Raw genomic sequence first — 18,841 nt, 5'->3', positions numbered from 1 at the left:
TTTTGACATCCTATAATATTTTGTTAATTGAATTGTGCCAAGAATAATGCAAACACACAAAAAATAAAATATAAAAGCATATAGTATAATTTAGGAGATTTTATCTCTATTATTAGTTAATTGTCATCATAAATAAATTTCAATCATCTTTAGAAGATACAGATTTCTTACTACAAAATAATGAATGCAAGTCATCTCTCTACGTTACTTGCACTTATTGTCTTATTTTTAACTCCTCCAACATAACTTACTCTTTTAAATAAATAAATAAAAGAACCAAAAAATTAAGTAATTTTAAATTGCTTAAGTGATAATAATAAAATTCTATATTTTTTTACTTAAAAGAGAAACACATGTTTTTATTGGCTTTAGCTTCAAATCCGTACTTTCAGCAGATAGAAGCTTTGATGAGATATAAGATACCAATAACCTGTGAAAAAGTACTCCATGGGCATTATCACTACATATGATTGTTCTTCTATTATCATTGATCTGCAAGTTTGGACCTGCACAATTATAAAACCTTTTACATACTCAAATAATCATTAGGTTAAAGAATTCAATTTTAATATTACAAGTTAAAGAATCATCATGAATTAGCAATATTTTTAAGTTAAAGAATCACAATAAGTAAAAATTAATATTATAATATTTAAAATAACAAAGTAAATCACGAAACTTCCTTAAAAAAAGGGTCGAATCTCTAAACTTGATAAATTAAAGCATTTTCCTACAAATAGGACTTTGCAAGTGGAATATTAGTATAAATATTGATTTATTAGCTTTGTTACAGTTGAAAATTATTATGCCTACCATGGTTTAAAATTTTCTAACATAAGATTTAGAGTTCAAATAAAATTGGGATTCAAGAATTGGATTCATATAAGATTTTACAAATTTAATATTACATGACATTATCTGAAAAATTAAAAAATTAATATAATATCTTTTTTAAAAAGTATAATAGTCCTTTATTGTATTATAATAAATTAATATGGCTATTTTTGTCAAACCCAATGTTCTCTCTCCGTCACACATTTATATATGTTATAGATATAGAATAATTATAAAGAATATTAAATTTTACAAATTTTTTTAAATTTATAAAATTTAGCTTAAACTATTAGATGGATAACAATTTTATCCTATTTAATAGGTTAGAATTGAAACATATTTATAAATCTACAAAGCTAGCATACTAAATAAAAAAAATGATTTCTATTATTTTTCAATACTGCTAATAATAAATATTATTTTTCTAAAATTTTTTTTTGTAAAAACACTATATATTAGAAAAGATTAATATTATTATAATTACATGTATTTCTACTAATCAAATTGGATATAAATGTTACTGCTATTATCGGTTAATAAAACTAAAAAGAATAGGATAGATACTATACAAGATTTTTTTTTGTTTTTTAATTTCCCTACTAATTCTCACTAAAAATGTGTCATTAAATCAATTAGTAGGGAAACTAAATTTCACCAATAAAGATTAATATTAGTGAGGAAATTAAATTTCACCACTAAAGATGAATATTAGTGGAGAAATCACCTTCCCCACTCAATGGTCTCCTCGTTAGCAGGGAAATTTACTTTCCCCACAAGTTGGTATCATCTTTAGAGGGACAAAATTTTACCTCTAAAATATTTGAAATTAGTTGGGAAATGGGCAATCCACTACAAATTGATCTTTTCTCTAGTAGACAAAAATTTCCCAAGTAAAATATTTGAAATTACTGGAGAAATGGCAATCCCTCACAAATTGATCTCCTCTTTAGTGGGAAAAAATTTCTCCACTAAAATGTTTGAAATTAGTGGAGAAATTGCAATTCTTTGCAAATTGTAAGACATTGTGGCCAATGTTTTATCTGCTTAAATACTTTAATTATTGCACATTAAGTAAATCAAATATTACATTTATATAATAATGGTTTTAATTTTATAAACATATAATAATACATAGCACATGATATAATCCATACAATAAAATGGGGTAACTATCTTCCCAAAATTGATATAGCACATAAACAAAAACATAAAGCAACATATTTCATGCAAAACATGGGAGAACATGCTGAGGATCAACCCATAATCATATACATGCCATTGATCATTGTGGAAGCACAATTTTAATGCATACTCAACTGAAATAATATGATATTAGAATTCATCATCTTATGAGAGCATGAAAAAATAGAAAATTGAAATTAAATTATAAGCAGCTAGATAAACTATGCATCATCTAAATTATATGAAGTCACTAAATTAAAAATAGGATGCAAATATACGTAGAAAATAATTACAAACTTTTAAGAAAATAGTTTAATAAGCTTGATTAAATCTAGACCATTGTCTTCTTTTATCTATATTTTGCAATTAAAAAAATGTAAATGTTATTTGACAAGTCTATGAAAAAGAAAGCTTGATACAATTGGTCGCTAATAACTTATTAATTATTTTCATTTGGCAAAATGAAAGCATCTATATAAATTTAAAACTAACACAAAAGATATAAAGTGAAAAAAATCACATTTTATAAAAACATATTTTTATTATATATTTTATTATTTGTAGTAGATAATGTTTACTTAATAATTTTATTTTAAAATATATAATTATTTAAATTTGAAATGTAACATCAATTGAAAGGAATTTATTTAATATAAATATTTTAATTAATTTTAATCACATATTTTAAAATTTAAGAATTATATATTTTATAAAAGAAATTAATAATTTATTTTATAGATTGTACGCTCTGATAGGCCTGAACCCATAGGCCACCACTGTTCTCATTGGGGATTGCAAGGGGACAATGATCCCATAATATAGACTAATATAAATATTATAACATTCTGTCTTTTGTGATAGATTTATGAGATATTTGGAAAATACACTGGGTTAGCTTTTGTGAGTTCTGAGTGATTGTATCTTATTCTTTTTTATCATAGTGAAACTTTTTTCTTGTCTTGCCCATGAACGTAGATCTCATAGTTGAACCACGTAAATTCTGTATTATTTTTTTTCTCTTTTCTATACTATGTGATTTTGTGATTATGTGTATTTTAGATTTGTGTGCCTACAATAACAAGAATAGACTTAACAATCATTGGATCAAATATTTATATCAAGATTTGTATAAAATTAATGAAAATATATATAATGAATTCAAGAATTTAAATGAAAATTTGAATCTAAATACAAATTTGATCTAATGGTTGCTAAGCTCATTTGTGTATGAGTTCGACCTCTCCATCGTTGCACTCGATTGTAACATTACATTTCAATTTCATCCGTCAATCAATAATTAATGTTAAGATTTTAGATTACATAATTAATAGATTACGTAGTGTTACGAGTCTTTTGCTAAGAGGCAAATGAACATCTAGAATTTAAATAATTTAGCTAAATAATAGGGGTTTTTGGCCTTAAGATTGGAGAAGTTATTAATTTCTCCACAGATTGCCTCCCAAGTATTCCAATTTGATTGTTGAGTTTAATTTAGCGTACATTATAAGGTAGTTTTAATGAGTTGGTGTTTATATTTTAAGACTCGAATGAGTTAGTCATAGTATTTTGAATATGTTATTTAGTCTTATGTGCAAAAAGAACTTTTTTTTTCAAATACACATAAAAAACTACTTCTTGAGAGCATTCCAAGATTTGCTCAATAATTTTCTTGAAGTTTTTTTGTGTCCATTAATTGTTCTTCAACAAAAAAAAAATGCTTGTATATGGTAGTAAGTGTTGGGCATTGAAGGAGTCGTATGCGTTTAAGATAAGAGTTGCAGAGATGAGAATGTTAAGGTGGATGAGTGACCATACTAGACTAGATAAAGTCCGTAATGAGAGTATTAGGGAAAAGGTAAGAGTGGTACCAATTGAGGATAAGTTGAGAGAAGGGATATTGAGGTGGTTTGGTCATGTGAAGCGTAGACATACGGAGGCTCCAGTTAGACAAGTAGAGCACATTAGGTTAGAGGATAGAAAGAAAAAAAGGGGTAGACGTAAATTGACTTGGAGGAAAGTAGTACAACATGACCTAGAAGCATTACAAATTTCTGAGGATTTAACTCAAAATCATTTAGAGTGGAGAAAGCGAATCCATATAGCCAACCCCAAATTTTTGGGATAAAAGTTTAGTTGAATTGAGTTGAGTTGAATAATTGTGGCTCATGCTCCTCAACAACAATTTTCTTTTGATGGATTTTGCCTTTAACAGAATTTTGTAATTTATGGATATGCACAAATCTCTTTAACAATTTTTCTTTAATTTTTGGACAAGGCAAGTTTCCATTGTGGATATGTTGGCTCTTTTTTATTATTTTTTTTATAGTTGGTTTTAATTGAGACTCGAATTCAAGAAGGTTAAATACACAATTTCACCTTTAAATTTTATTAAAAAAATTCTCGTAGAATTCTAAATTTTTAAAATATTCCATGACACACTTTAATTCCTGTAAAAATGAAATTAAGATACTTGAGTTATTATTTAGTCTTAATTCCATTTTTATAGACGTTTACAGGAGTTGAGGTGTGTCGTAGAACCTTTATAAGAGTTAAAGTATGTCATAAAACGTTTTAAAAATTTAGAGTGGCACATGTATTTTTTAATAAAATTTAGAGGTGAACTTATATATTCAACTATTCAAGAATTTATCACTTTTAAAAAGAGTCGAATTTTGTTAAATTAAAGCTCACAAATAATAAAAAATTGATTTAACTAATTCAATTGTAAGTCTAACGATAAAGTTATTTAATAACTCAAAGAATGTTTTGTCTAATTTATTTAGATAATTACAAACACCCAATCCAAGCAAAAGGCCCCTCCATTTCTCTCCTTACTTTTTTACCAGGCCAAATTTAAATATTAAATTATAATTAATTTGATTGGCTGACTGATAATTCAAGATAAACCTTCAAGCTCCATACTGATCCATTCAAAATATATTACAAATGAAAATGATGCCCCAAAAAATATAATGCAACTTTTATTCCAATTACTAGGAAAATACAATTAAAGACTCTAGATCTGCTTAATGACCAACTTATAAACTAATTACACATAAGTGGTTTTCCATGAGGTGGATTAACCTCTTCAAGTAGCAAATCTTTTTAAAACCCTAACCTTCAAACCCTTTTTCATATAAAGTATTACAGAAACACTTGGACTAACAGGGTGGTTTTCAACCACTTGAAGAGAATAATTCCAAATAACAGAAGCAGCAACCGTTTTCATTTGTAGAAAGCTTAAGTCCTTGCCCATACAACTCTTGGGTCCTGCATTGAATGCTATGAACTTGAAAGAGGCCACATGTTTGATTTTTCCTCCCTCTGAAATCCACCACTCGTGGTTTGAATTCTAAGCAATCTTTACCCCATATTTCTTCCATCCTGCCCATTGAGTAGAAGGATAATAGAATCCTCATATTTCTAGGCACATTATGCCCACTTGGAAAAATGTCTTTTTCAATTGACACTTTGTGCTCAAAGGGTAAAGGTGGATACAGCCTCAGAACCTCACATATAACTGCATGAAGATAAACTAGTTTCCCTACCTCTTCAATACTGAAAACCCTCCATTTTTCACCTGCTTTTGCTCTTAAATTTGCTTTTATCTCTTCCAAAATCTTTTTCTCTACAAATGCGTGAGTTCCAACGACCCAGAAGAGCCAAACAAGACCAGCACCTATGGTGTCTCTCCCAGCTGCTAAGAGATTAATATTATCCGTTTATTGATGAGCCTTTATTAATATCTAAAACGTGAATGTATAATTTTTTAAATGTATATTTTTATGCTAATGTCTTAATAATATTAATTATTATTTTATGATTTAGTGATATTATTATTTTTTTAGTTTCTTTAAAATAAAAATTAAATTCAAACCATATTACCACATTTGGCATGTGTGGAAGTATTTAAGTAGCAAGTGGGTTTGAATTGGGATAACACCTACTGTGGACAGTGGAGGCCACTGAATTTAAGACCTAGAAAAGGATATTTCCTTTTCTTTTTGTTTTCTTCATTTTTTTTTTTTAATAAAGTAGCTTTTTGAAAAGTTTGCACCGATAAATTCCTTGACCAACCACTGCAGGGGCAGTGAGGAGAGCCGTGTAGGGGCGGAGCTACAAAATTTTTTTGAGAAATTAATATTATACATAAAAATTAATTCAAAAATAATTTATATTTATTATCTATCATATTATATATTGTCTATCATATTATATATTAAAAAATTGTTGTAATATTATGCAACTCAACTATATTTTTTTAATTAATATATGAAAATTTATTATATATATAATAAGAAATATATATTTTAATATTTTACATTATCTCTAATATAATAAAAATATAAATTATTTTTAAAGGAAATTTTTTCTTCCTAAATGCAACCTATATATTTATAATGATTTTAAAAGGTTTAGGGGGGCTAAGGTTACCCTTATCCTTCTGCTTCTGCCTCTGCCTCTGCCCTCGAGGCCCTTGCCTTCTCTTCTTTTTAAATAAATATATACATTAAGATTAAAATTTCAAATGTATTATTTCTCTTACTCCCTTTCTTGTAACCATAAAACTTTGACTTTATAATAATAATAATAATAATAATAATAATAATAATAATAATAATTTAGTAAATAAAACCACTCTAATTTTTATAGTTCACATATAAATATGTAAGGATATGTATAATTTGATTTAAAGTGTCAATTTGAACCAAATCGAATTTATTTTATTAATTTAGTTTAGTTTAACTCTTTAAATGATTCAATTTGATTTGATTGTATTTGATTTATGGTGTATTCTATGGTTATTTAGTTTATTATAAAATATAATTATTTATTTATAAAAATAAAATGATTTAACAAAATTTCATAATTCATTTAATAAGATTTTTTATAAAATAATACTTTTTTTTAAAAAAAATTAAGCATAAAAAGTTATTAACTTAATGAAAAAATTAATTTTTTTATGTAAAAAAACACATATAATTTTTTTTTAAAAATTCCTATCGATAAATTGTATCTTGTAAGTTTTTTTAAAAAATTATAAATATAAAATTATATTTACCTACACTAATAGGTTACCTACTAAATATAGCAGGTTACTCATTCATTATAGGAAATGCTAAAATAATTAAAACAATACTAATATTATATACTCATATACTTTACAGAAAAAAGTTTTATTTTATGAAAATAGTATAAGGTGAGTTGTGGAATTATTTTAAATCATCATATCTTTCGTAAAAATTTTAAATTTTTTATAAAATGATAATTTTAATTAAAATTATAAATTTTAAATGTGATATATTAGATTGTTATAACTTATTTGATAATGGTAATAATTAGATAGAGTAAAATGGATAAATGAAAAAAAAAATCTAATAGAATGCTTACTTTTAAGTGAATTTATTTTAGAAATCGGCTTTATTAATATACACCCAACCAATAAAAATTTAATAAGTTATATTTTTAAATAGGTTATACCATATAATTTTAGATAGGACCTACCATAATTTTATATAACATGACATGTATACATTAATAAGGTATAATACATATATAAATAACATATGAATACGAAAACCTTTGGATTTGCTTAATGACCAACTTATTGACTAATTACACATAAGTGGTTTCCTTGAGGTAGATTAATATCTTCAAGGAGCAAATCTCTTAAAAACCCTAACCTTCAAACCCCTTTTCATATAAAGTAATATAGAAACATTTGGACTAACAGGATGGTTTTCAACCACTTGAAGAGAATAATTCCATATAACAGAAGCAACAATCGCTTTCATTTGTAGGAATGCCGACTCCTTACCTATGCAACTCTTAGGTCCTTCATTGAATGCTACGAACTTGTAAGAGGGCACGTGTTTGATTCTTCCTCCCTCTGAAATCCACCTCTCTGGTTTGAATTCCAAGAAATCTTTACCCCATATTTCTTCCATCCTGCCCATTGCGTAGAAAGAGAATAAAATCCTCATATTTCTAGGAACATTATGTCCACTTGGAAAAGTATCTTCTTCAATTGCCACTTTGTGTTCGAAAGGTACTGGTGGATACAGCCTCAAAACTTCACATATAACTGCATGGAGATAAACTAGTTTCCTTCCCTCTTCAATACTGAAAACCCTCCATTTTTCACTTGTTTTTGCTCCTAAATTTGCTTTGATCTCGTCCAAAATCTTTTGCTCTTCAAATGGGTGGGTTCCGGCAAGCCAGAAGAGCCAGACAAGACCAGCACCTATGGTGTCTCTCCCAGCTACAAGGAGATTAAATGCCATATCTCTTAGAAACTTGTTTGATTTAGTCAGAATGCCACTTTCTGCTGATACTTCTGCAAAATCATTATCTTCTGCCAGAAAGTATGTTAACAAGTCGAAACCCTCTCCTTCCATTTGATCTCTGCAGCTTTGGCCTACTTGCTCTCGCTTTCTTGTAATACATTGCTCCAAAAAATCATCAAAAATCTTCCAAGCTTTCTTTAACCTCTTCTCTTTCCCATTCTGAAGCCATCTTTGCAACTTCCAAATGCTTCCGGGCAATGCATGCCGGTAAATGATGACCTCCTCTATATCATCAAAAGCTTTTTGATAAGCAATTTGAGCGAATTCAATAGAAAGGGAATTTGGGTCGAAGCCTAAATTCAACTCGCAGATATTATCAAACGTGAATCGCTGAAACACTTCTTGTATGTCTACTTGTGAAAAATTTTCCAGAATTGGAAATAAGTCATTTAAGATCTTTTGCTTCAAAGTGATCTCTACAGCCAAATCGAACCTCTTGTTCTTGATTAATAATGAGTGAAATATTCTTCTCTGAATACTCCAGCTATCAGAATCAGAATTGAAAATCCCATCTCCCAGAGGTTCAAAATTCTCTTTGAACTCAGGACCCTTGGGATAGTTGAGGAAGTTCTTGCTCAAAACGTAATGGACGTTTCTGGGATCACTAGTCACCAAAAAATCCATGCCACTAAACCAAGGTCCTTTAAACAGCGACGTGCCTTCTCTTTTTTGGAGAACAATAGTGGCAAAATCATGGAAATTTGAGAAGCTGCAAAGAAGAGCTGGAATCCGCCCAAAAACAGGCCAATTGAGGAGTATATGGCTACTTCTTCTATTCCACCACGAAAGCCATAGAAGAGGAAGAATAAAAACAATGGAGAGAAATGCTTCGATTATCACTGCAGACCGGAACATGTTGATTCAAGCTATGTTGAGTATCTTTTGTTTTTGGATAAGCAACTCTGCTATGTTGCCTTGCTTTGAAATGGCCAAGCTATAGATATTTATAGATCAAGTGATGGCAATTCTGGGATTTAAGTTTGAGTTTTAATAAAGAAATAAAAAGAATTATGTCCCATAAATAATAGAAATAATAGGGCTGGGCACGATTCTTAGAGATTCAAATTGAATCAAAAAATTGAACTGAACTAAATTAAAATCCAAAAAAACTGTTAGAACCAAACCAAAACAATGTGATTTTATTATTTTGGTTCGGTTCTAATTTTGCTTCAGTCATATGAATTATTGAGAATATATATATATTCTTCTTATAAATTTGGTATATGAAAAAGTTTATTTACTTTTAAAAATGTATTATTTCTTTTATACAATTAATTTTAATCCGAATCAAACTAAATATTTCACAATTTTGAAGGTGACTCATTAATTTAAAAAATATACTATTTAATATAAAGTGTTAATACTCTCCTATATAAGTATAAATTTATTTTATTAATTAAGATTCAATTTTACTAAAAAAATTTAGATATGCATTTTACCTTTGCCCTATGTTTAAATTTTTATCTAGTTTTCTGTCAGCTCCGATAGACTACTACTCTTTGAGACTTTCGTTGCTTTCTTGCAGAAAGTTTAGGATAATTTTTTGTTAGATTGGCATCAGAGCAGATGCAGGATTAAATATAGAGGATGGACAAAACTTAATCTTAACTTAAAAATTGAAGTTAAAATGAGAATTAAAATATGAAAATTGCTGATCCTAAATGTAATTAGTGATATATATGGAGACAAATTTATATTTGATACTAATTTAAATTTTAAAAATAAATATATTTATCTGTAAAAATAATTTATAGAGATTAAAAATTTACCTCTATATATTTTTACAAACTATATTATTTATGTGGCGCCCCTTACCCGTCTACCGTATAGCCGAGCAAGAAGTGCCACATTCGGTGCCGGAGCACCCTATCTTGTTTTATCATATCTATTGTAAACTTTTGATGTCATTTAAAACATGTATTCTATGTGTAAATTTTTTTTTTTTTTTCATATCTTATTTCTGTGGAGACCCGGACAGAGCCTCCTTTATTTTATTAGCATCTGGCGGGTTCCACTAATCACCTGTTAACATGTCCATATTCATTTTACACATTTTCATATCATATTCTCATGTATCATATCATTTATAATTATTTATGAGATCTAAAAATGAAGTATTAACTATTGCATTCATATAGAAATTCATAGATAATAAATTACAAGTTTTCATTTCAATCTCAAAGTTTAATTACAAGTCCAAAATGAAATACATCATAAACTAGTAATTACATCATGACTAAACATAATGAACCAAAATACTAGTCTATACATGGGCCCTACCAAAATACAAAAGATCGGTGAGGTGACTCTGGATAATGGCAGATCTGATCAGAGCTCTATCAGTGCACTACTGATGCTGCTGCTGCGGCTGCTGTGGCTGTTGGGACTGATGCGGCTGATCTACAGTACCTACGCGATGGAAAATCAACGCACTAAGCATAACGCTTAGTGGTGCATAATTTATAATAACAATAATTTAATAATTTAAAACAATATATGCAACTCATAATTTTTGGGTCTTTTATATTTTTATTGCTCTTTGGAAATAATTAACATTATCGGGATCTTTTATGATTACTTATTGTATTTTAAGTCTTAATTAATTTTTTTTATCAGTGCCCAAGAAAACCTATAACAAATTATAAAAGCTGGATGTACGGGTGTATACTGGTTAGACAGCCATATGTCTATCCAGTATACGTTTTTCAGGCATGAGGCCAGCTATCGGGCGCGAGACCCGCTGTCAGGCTTGTAAAGCCAGAAATAAAGTAGGCACAATGGCTAGCAAGTAGGTATATAGCCTGTAGAACAATTATACCAGACATATATTGTCAGTTCATGATTTTCTCGGTAGGCAGTACTGCTATCTGAAGTCTCTAATTGGTATACCAATTTATCCAAACTAAATAAATAAGTCTAGGTATACTATGGGCAATTAAACATTTTTAATTAATTTAGCACTATTCACTATTACTATTTTCTAGTACTGTTCATTGGTACCATTAATTTCATATTAACAGGACATTAGTCCCAATTTACATATTCATATCATTTTTAATATTTAATTCTCTTTATGAGTATTTTAATTATTATATATAACATTTTTCCCATGAACCTTTCTTTAGGTTCATGTTGATGTGTTATCTTTATCTAGGAATTTGACTAGGTTGGGATGACTATTTAATCACAATTCCTTCATAACAATTGCTCCTCTATGTTTAAACTTGAATTTCAGTTTTTGAATCACTGAATTTGGGGTTATAGAACTCAAGTTATGGTCAAAATACCAAAGGAATAGTATTTTGGGACATTTTCTGGGTTGGCAGTTTCAGTGACCCAACTTGTGCTAACAATTTGAATCAGTTACAGGAAAAATTGGGTTAAGTAGTCTTCATGAAAAGTGTAACGCCCTCACCATAGGTAGTCCGTACAATTTACTGTTCCGAAGACTCATATCTGTTCGGACAGTCAAAATGTCTGGAACTACACCTAAACTATAGTGAGGAGGCATAAATTAATGAAATAAATATTAAAAAATATATATAGGAAAAATTTTGAGAAATAAAATAAAATTTAAATAATTTATTAATTGGTATAAAAAAAATAAAATAAAAATAATCCGATGTGCACCATGAAAGGCATTTTGGTCATTTCACCCCTAGAGGTGAATTTTGACTTAAATGTCAAATTAAAATTTGGAAATAGAATAATTAACATAAATTAATTTTATGAATTTGAATTTGAAAAATGAGAAGAGAAAGAAGAAGAAAAGAAAAGAAAAGGAAAGAAAAGAAAAGAAAGGAAATAGATTTATGAAATTAAAAAATAAAGTACACATAAATGTATATAAATAGACACAAGAAGACAAAACCCCACCAACCATTCTTCTTCCTCTTCTCTCTTTCTCCTTGCCGTTCCCTTGCTCTCTCCCTCTCTACCATTGTTATCAAGCTTAAAGCTTGATTTCCCAAGCTTTCACTCACCAAAACCCATAGACCCCTTCACAAAAAATTTAGCCCACACCATAAGGAAGCTTTAGATACCCATAAGAAGAAGAAAGATTAAAGTTTGAAGTGGGTCACAAGAGGTTAGTGCACTAATCCCTCTTCTTCTCTTTATTAAACATGAAAAGCATGTTTAGCTAAGCATAAATACCATTAAAACAAAAAGAAAATCTAGAGGAAAGAACCCTTGAATTTTTGGCAGCCATGGAACTTGAAATTTATTGCTTTTAAGTGATGGAAAATGGTTCTATGAGAATGTGTAATTAGTTGAAATGTTTGGGTGTTTGATTGTGTAGTGTTTGTGTAAATTTGAAACTTTGAAAACTAGGGTTTGTGTAAATGTTGAGGACTTTGTGTAAAATGTTGAAATTGATCTATTGGGATGAGATTGTTGCTTATAGAAGTGTATTGCATGCAAATTGAAGTAAGGAAGTTGGAGGAGGTTGAGTTTTGGAAGTGTCAATTTTCTGCAGGTTGTGTTTGTTGAGGGCAGTGTACATTTTAGGCCATAAATAAAATTGTGTGACCCCAATTGGTATGAGGCCAATTGGAGGTGAAACTAGACCCAAAATAGCCCATTTTCCATGAAGAAACCATGCCCAAATTCTGTCCAAAACTTGACCTAAATACTGCCCAAACTCGGATTTCCCTGCAACCCAACCCAGAAAATGACCAAATGAACAGTACGTGTTCATTTGGTCATAACTCTCTCTATACTAGTCCAAATGACCTAAAATTTTAACCATGGAAAGTTTAGACATAGGTCTACACTTTTCATGAAGACCACTTAACCCAGTTTTGCCTTTAACCAATTCAAATTGTTAGCAAAAATTGGGTCACTGAAACTACCAACCCAGAAAATGACCAAATGAACAGTACGTGTTCATTTGGTCATAACTCTCTCTATACTGGTCCAAATGACCTAAAATTTTAACCATGGAAATTTTAGACATAGGGATACACTTTTCATGAAGACCACTTAACCCAGTTTTGCCTTTAACCAATTCAAATTGTTAGCACAAGTTGGGTCACTGAAACTGCCAACCCAGAAAATGACCAAATGAACAGTACGTGTTCATTTGGTCATAACTCTCTCTATACTGGTCCAAATGACCTAAAATTTTAACCATGGAAATTTTAGACATAGGGCTACACTTTTCATGAAGACCACTTAACCCAGTTTTGCCTTTAACCAATTCAAATTGTTAGCACAAGTTGGGTCACTGAAACTGCCAACCCAGAAAATGACCAAATGAACAGTACGTGTTCATTTGGTCATAACTCTCTCTATACTGGTCCAAATGACCTAAAATTTTAACCATGGAAAGTTTAGACATAGGGCTACACTTTTCATGAAGACCACTTAACCCAGTTTTGCCTTTAACCAATTCAAATTGTTAGCACAAGTTGGGTCACTGAAACTGCCAACCCAGAAAATGTCCCAAAATACTATTCCTTTGGTATTTTGACCATAACTTGAGTTCTATAACCCCAAACTCAGTGATTCAAAAACTGAAATTCAAGTTTAAACATAGAGGAGCGATTGTTATGAAGGAATTGTGACTAAATAGACATCCCAACCTAGTCAAATTCCTAGATAAGAATAACACATCAACATGAACCTAAAGAAAGGTTCATGGGAAAAATGCTATATAAGATAATTAAAATACTCATAAGGAAAATTTAATATTAAAAATGATATGAATATGTAAATTAGGACTAATGTCCTATTAATATGAAATTTATGGTACCAATGAACAGTACTAGATAATAGTAATAGTGAATAGTGCTAAATTAATTAAAAATATTTAATTGCCCATAGTATACCTAGACTTATTTATTTAGTTGGATAAATTGGTATACCAATTAGGGACTACAGATAGCAGTACTGCCTACCGAGAAAATCATGAACTGATAATATATGTCTGGTATGATTGTTCTACAGGCTATATGCCTACTTTATTTCTGGCTTTACAAGCCTGACAGCGGGCCTCGTGCGACTACCGCCTCGTGCTGACAGACGATATCTTGGATAGACATATGGTCGTCTAACCAAGATACACCCGTACATCCAGCTTTTATAATTTGTTATAGGTTTTCTTGGGCAATCAAAAAAATAATTAAGACTTAAAATACAATAAGTAATCGTAAAAGATCCCAATAATGTTAATTATTTCCAAAGAGCAATAAAAATGTAAAATACCCAGAAATTATGAGTTGCATATATTATTTCAAATTATTAAATTATTGTTATTATAAATTATGCACCACTAAGCGTTATGCTTAGCGCGTTGGTTTTCCATCGCGTAGGTACTGGAGATCAACCGCAGCAGCCGCAGCCGCAGTAGCAGCACTAGTAGTACACTGACAGAGCTTTGATCAGATCTGCCATTGTCCAGAGTCACCTCACCGGTCTGTTGTATTTTGGTAGGGCCCATGTATAGACTAGTATTTTGGTTCATTATGTTTTGTCTTGATGTAATTACTAGTTTATGATGTATTTCATTTTGGACTTGTAATTAAACTTTGAGATTGAAATGAAAACTTGTAATTTATTATCTATGAATTTCTATATGAATGCAATAGATAATACTTCATTTTGAGATCTCATAAATAATTGTAAATGATATGATACACGAGAATATGATATGGAAATGTGTAAAATGAATATGAACATGTTAACAGGTGATTAGTGGAATCCGCCAGATGCTAATAAAATAAGGGAGGCTCTTCCGGGTCTCCACAGAAATAAGATATATATAAAAAAAAAAAAAAAAATTCTACTCATAGAATACATGTTTTAAATGACATCAAAAGTTTACAATAGATATGATAGAACAAGATAGGGTGCTCCGGCACCGAATGTGGCACTTCTTGCTCGGCTATGCGGTAGACGGGTAAGGGGCGTCACATTTAGTGGTATCAGAGCAGAGGTTTAGGCGGTCCTAGACCTAAATAGATAGAAAGAAATAGTTGCATCACTTGCATGGGCCTTTAAATAGAGTCGAGGTGACACTAATGCAGATCTGTTCTTTGTCTGTTTTATAGGATCGATGGCATCTGATCCTTCAGAGCACGGACCTCCGAGACCGATAGAGGAGGAAGTAGAGAGTCACGCACCTGCTCCTAGTCGGGGGAGAAGTGGTAGTAGAGCAGAGTCATCTCGAGGTACTGTGAGTAGGGCACAGCAGGCCTTCTATGAACAGATGACACAGCTGTTCCGTCAGTTCACCGGAGCCATTCCCCAGCCACAGCCACCTCCACCTCCACAGCCACAGCCACAGCCACCTCCACCTCCACAGCCACAGCCATCGCCACAGCCACAGCCTCCTCCACCTCCACAGCCACAGCCACAGCCACCACCACCACCACCACCTGTACAGCCACCTCCACCCCCACAGCCGCAACCTATACACAGATCTCCACTAGAGAGACTGCGAAAGTATGGGGCAATTGACTTCAGAGGTAAGAGGGATGATGATCCAGCCGCAGCAGAGTATTGGCTGGAGAGGACAGAGAGGGTATTGCAGCAGTTGCACTGCACCCCAGAGCAGCGGTTGGAGTGTGCTCTGTCACTACTACAGGAGGATGCATATAGATGGTGGGTGACAGTATCTAGAGTAGTACAGCCTGTACAGATCACCTGGGAGTTCTTTCTGGCTGAATTTAAAAAGAAATACATCAGTCATGTGTACTTGGAGGCCAGAAGAAGAGAATTCCTGGCACTAACAGAGCGGCGATCTCCGAATATGAGCGAGAATTCGTGAGACTTAGCGAATATGCATTGGAGTTGATGCCGACAGAGGTTCATAAATGCAGAAGATTTGAGGACGGACTGAATGACAATATCAGGTTAATAGTGACATCCCACCACTTCACAGATTTCTCTATGTTGATAGCATCAGCCCTTGATGTGGAGAGAGTCAGAAATGAAGAGCAGTCCAGAAAGGATAGGCAACGCAAGAGGGGTTCTGGGTCTGGTCAGTCCGGTTCAGCAGACACGGGTAGTAAGAGATCCAAGGAGTCTCAGGGTCAGACTCAAGGTCGGGGCAAGAAACAGAAGTCTCGGTTTGCTCCAAGGAGAGGAGGAGGACAATCTGGTGCATCAGTGGGTAGTTCACCAGGTGCAGCTACACGGGGATCAGCCCCGCCACCTGCTTGTGTACATTGTGGTAGACCCCACAGAGGAGAGTGCAGATTGTTGACAGGTGGATGTTTCAGATGTGGGTCTACGGATCACTTCCTGAAGGATTGTCCACAGAGGAACACGAGTGCTCCCACTGCTCCACCTCAGATGGAGAGGTCTGCCCCAGCAGCACAGAGGGGTAGGAGACCTGTGAGGCCTGATACAGCTGGCACATCACAGAGGCCTACTGCAGAGACAGTCCAGAGGCAGGAGATTAGGGTAGCACCTCGTGCTTATGCCATGAGAGCTCGAGATGAGCCAGAGCCAGCTGATGTCATTAGAGGTACATTTTCTTTTTATGACTTGCTAGTATGTGCATTGATTGATCCGGGTTCCACACATTCATATGTGTGCATCACACCACCAGTTGATAGAGGGGTACAAGTATAGGAGCTAGAGGAGGACATACAAGTCACAAACCCTTTAGGCCATAGTGTCATGGTGAAAAAGGTCTACAAGGGTTGTCCTCTGAAAGCACAAGGGTATGAGTTTTTAGCTGACTTGATCGAGCTATCGTTCCATGAGTTCGATGTGATATTAGGTATGGACTGGTTATCACGTCATCAGGCAATGGTAGATTGTTGGCTAAAGAGGATGTCACTACAGACAGTAGATGGGGATGTGATTACAGTTGTGGGTGAAGGAACGGGTTGTCTTTCCACCATCATATCAGCCACAACAGCCAGAAGATTGATAAGAAAGGGTTGTGCGGCTTTCTTAGCACATGTGGTTGATACCAGGAAGACTAGCCCAAGCATGCAGGAGATCTCCACTGTATGTGATTTTCCGGATGTGTTTCCGGAAGAGTTGCCGGGTTTGCCACCCAATAGAGAAGTGGAGTTTGCTATAGAGGTTATGCCGGGTACTGCACCAATGTCCATTGCTCCATATAGGATGGCACCTACTGAACTGAGAGAGTTGAAAGTTCAGTTACAGGAGCTACTAGACAAGGGCTTCATACGCCCTAGTGTGTCACCCTGGGGAGCACCAGTGCTATTTGTGAAGAAGAAGGACGGTACCCTTCGGCTATGTATAGACTACCGGCAGCTGAATAAGGTGACTGTGAAAAACAAATACCCTTTACCTAGGGTAGATGACCTATTTGATCAGTTGAGGGGAGCTGGAGTATTCTCCAAGATAGATCTCAGATCAGGCTATCACCGGTTGAGAGTGAAGGAGATAAATGTTCCTAAAACTGCTTTCAGGACCCGGTATGGACACTATGAGTTCCTAGTGATGCCATTTGGGCTAACAAATGCACCAGCAGCTTTCATGGACCTAATGAACCGCATCTTTCATCCCTACTTGGATCGGTTTGTTGTGGTCTTTATAGATGATATCTTGGTGTATTCTAAGAACCGGGAAGAGCATGATGAACACCTGAGAGTAGCACTACGACAATCGCTGCGAAAAGCACTTGTAAGCCAAGTTATCCAAGTGTGACTTTTGGTTGGATGAGATATCCTTTCTTGGACACATTGTGTCAGCAGATGGAATCAAGGTAGATCCAAGGAAGATTGAAGTAATAGTTGAATGGAAGCCTCCCAGAAATGTAACAGGTCGAAGCTTTTGGGGTTAATTTGGATACTACAGAGATTTGTGAAGGATTTTCCCTTATAGCATTTCATCGACTAAGTTCTGCATAAGAATGCAAAGTTTGGAATGATAAATGTCAAACCAGCTTTGAGAAGCTGAAGGCTATGCTTACAGAAGCTCCAGTGTTGACACAGCCAGAGTCAGAGAAAGACTATGTGATCTACAGTGATGCCTCTCACAATGTGCTTGGGTGTGTTCTAATGCAGGAAGGGAAAGTAGTTGCCTATGCTTCTAGACAGCTAAGGCCACATGAAAAGAACTACCCAACTCATGATCTAGAATTGGCGGCAATAATATTTGCATTGAAGATATGGAGGCATTACCTATATGGTGAGAAGTGTTACATCTACACTGATCACAAGAGTCTAAAGTACTTGCCAACTCAGAAGGAACTCAATCTGAGACAGAGGAGATGGATTGAATTCCTTAAAGACTATGACTGTGTGATCGACTACCATCCTGGGAAAGCAAATATAGTGGCTGACGCCCTAAGCAGGAAGTCCATGATGGCTTTGAGAGCATTGAATGCTCGGTTGTCTTTAGCACAGGATGGGGTACTTTTGGCTGAGTTGTGTGTAAAGCCAAGTTTGTTACAGCAAATACAAGAAGCACAGTTAAGGGATGAAAAGTTGCTAACTGTTATGGGCAGAACTCAAGAGGGGAAGGAGACTGATTATGAGTTGAAAGGAGAT

The 18,841-nt window shown here is 33.0% G+C and overlaps 1 protein-coding gene across 1 annotated transcript; it reads right to left on the bottom strand.

Annotated features, from left to right (window-relative positions):
- Positions 1–7,642: 7,642 nt before the first annotated feature.
- LOC110653150 (alkane hydroxylase MAH1-like) lies at positions 7,643–9,218 on the bottom strand. The gene has a single exon (XM_021808744.2). It carries the CDS (start codon positions 9,216–9,218, stop codon positions 7,671–7,673), a length of 1,548 nt encoding a protein of 515 aa, XP_021664436.2. The 3' UTR covers positions 7,643–7,670.
- Positions 9,219–18,841: the final 9,623 nt, after the last annotated feature.

The sequence above is a fragment of the Hevea brasiliensis genome, chromosome 13 (genome assembly GCF_030052815.1).
Source record: "Hevea brasiliensis isolate MT/VB/25A 57/8 chromosome 13, ASM3005281v1, whole genome shotgun sequence".
NCBI classification, from domain to species: domain Eukaryota; kingdom Viridiplantae; phylum Streptophyta; class Magnoliopsida; order Malpighiales; family Euphorbiaceae; genus Hevea; species Hevea brasiliensis.
This window is presented reverse-complemented; position numbering and strand designations above follow the sequence as displayed.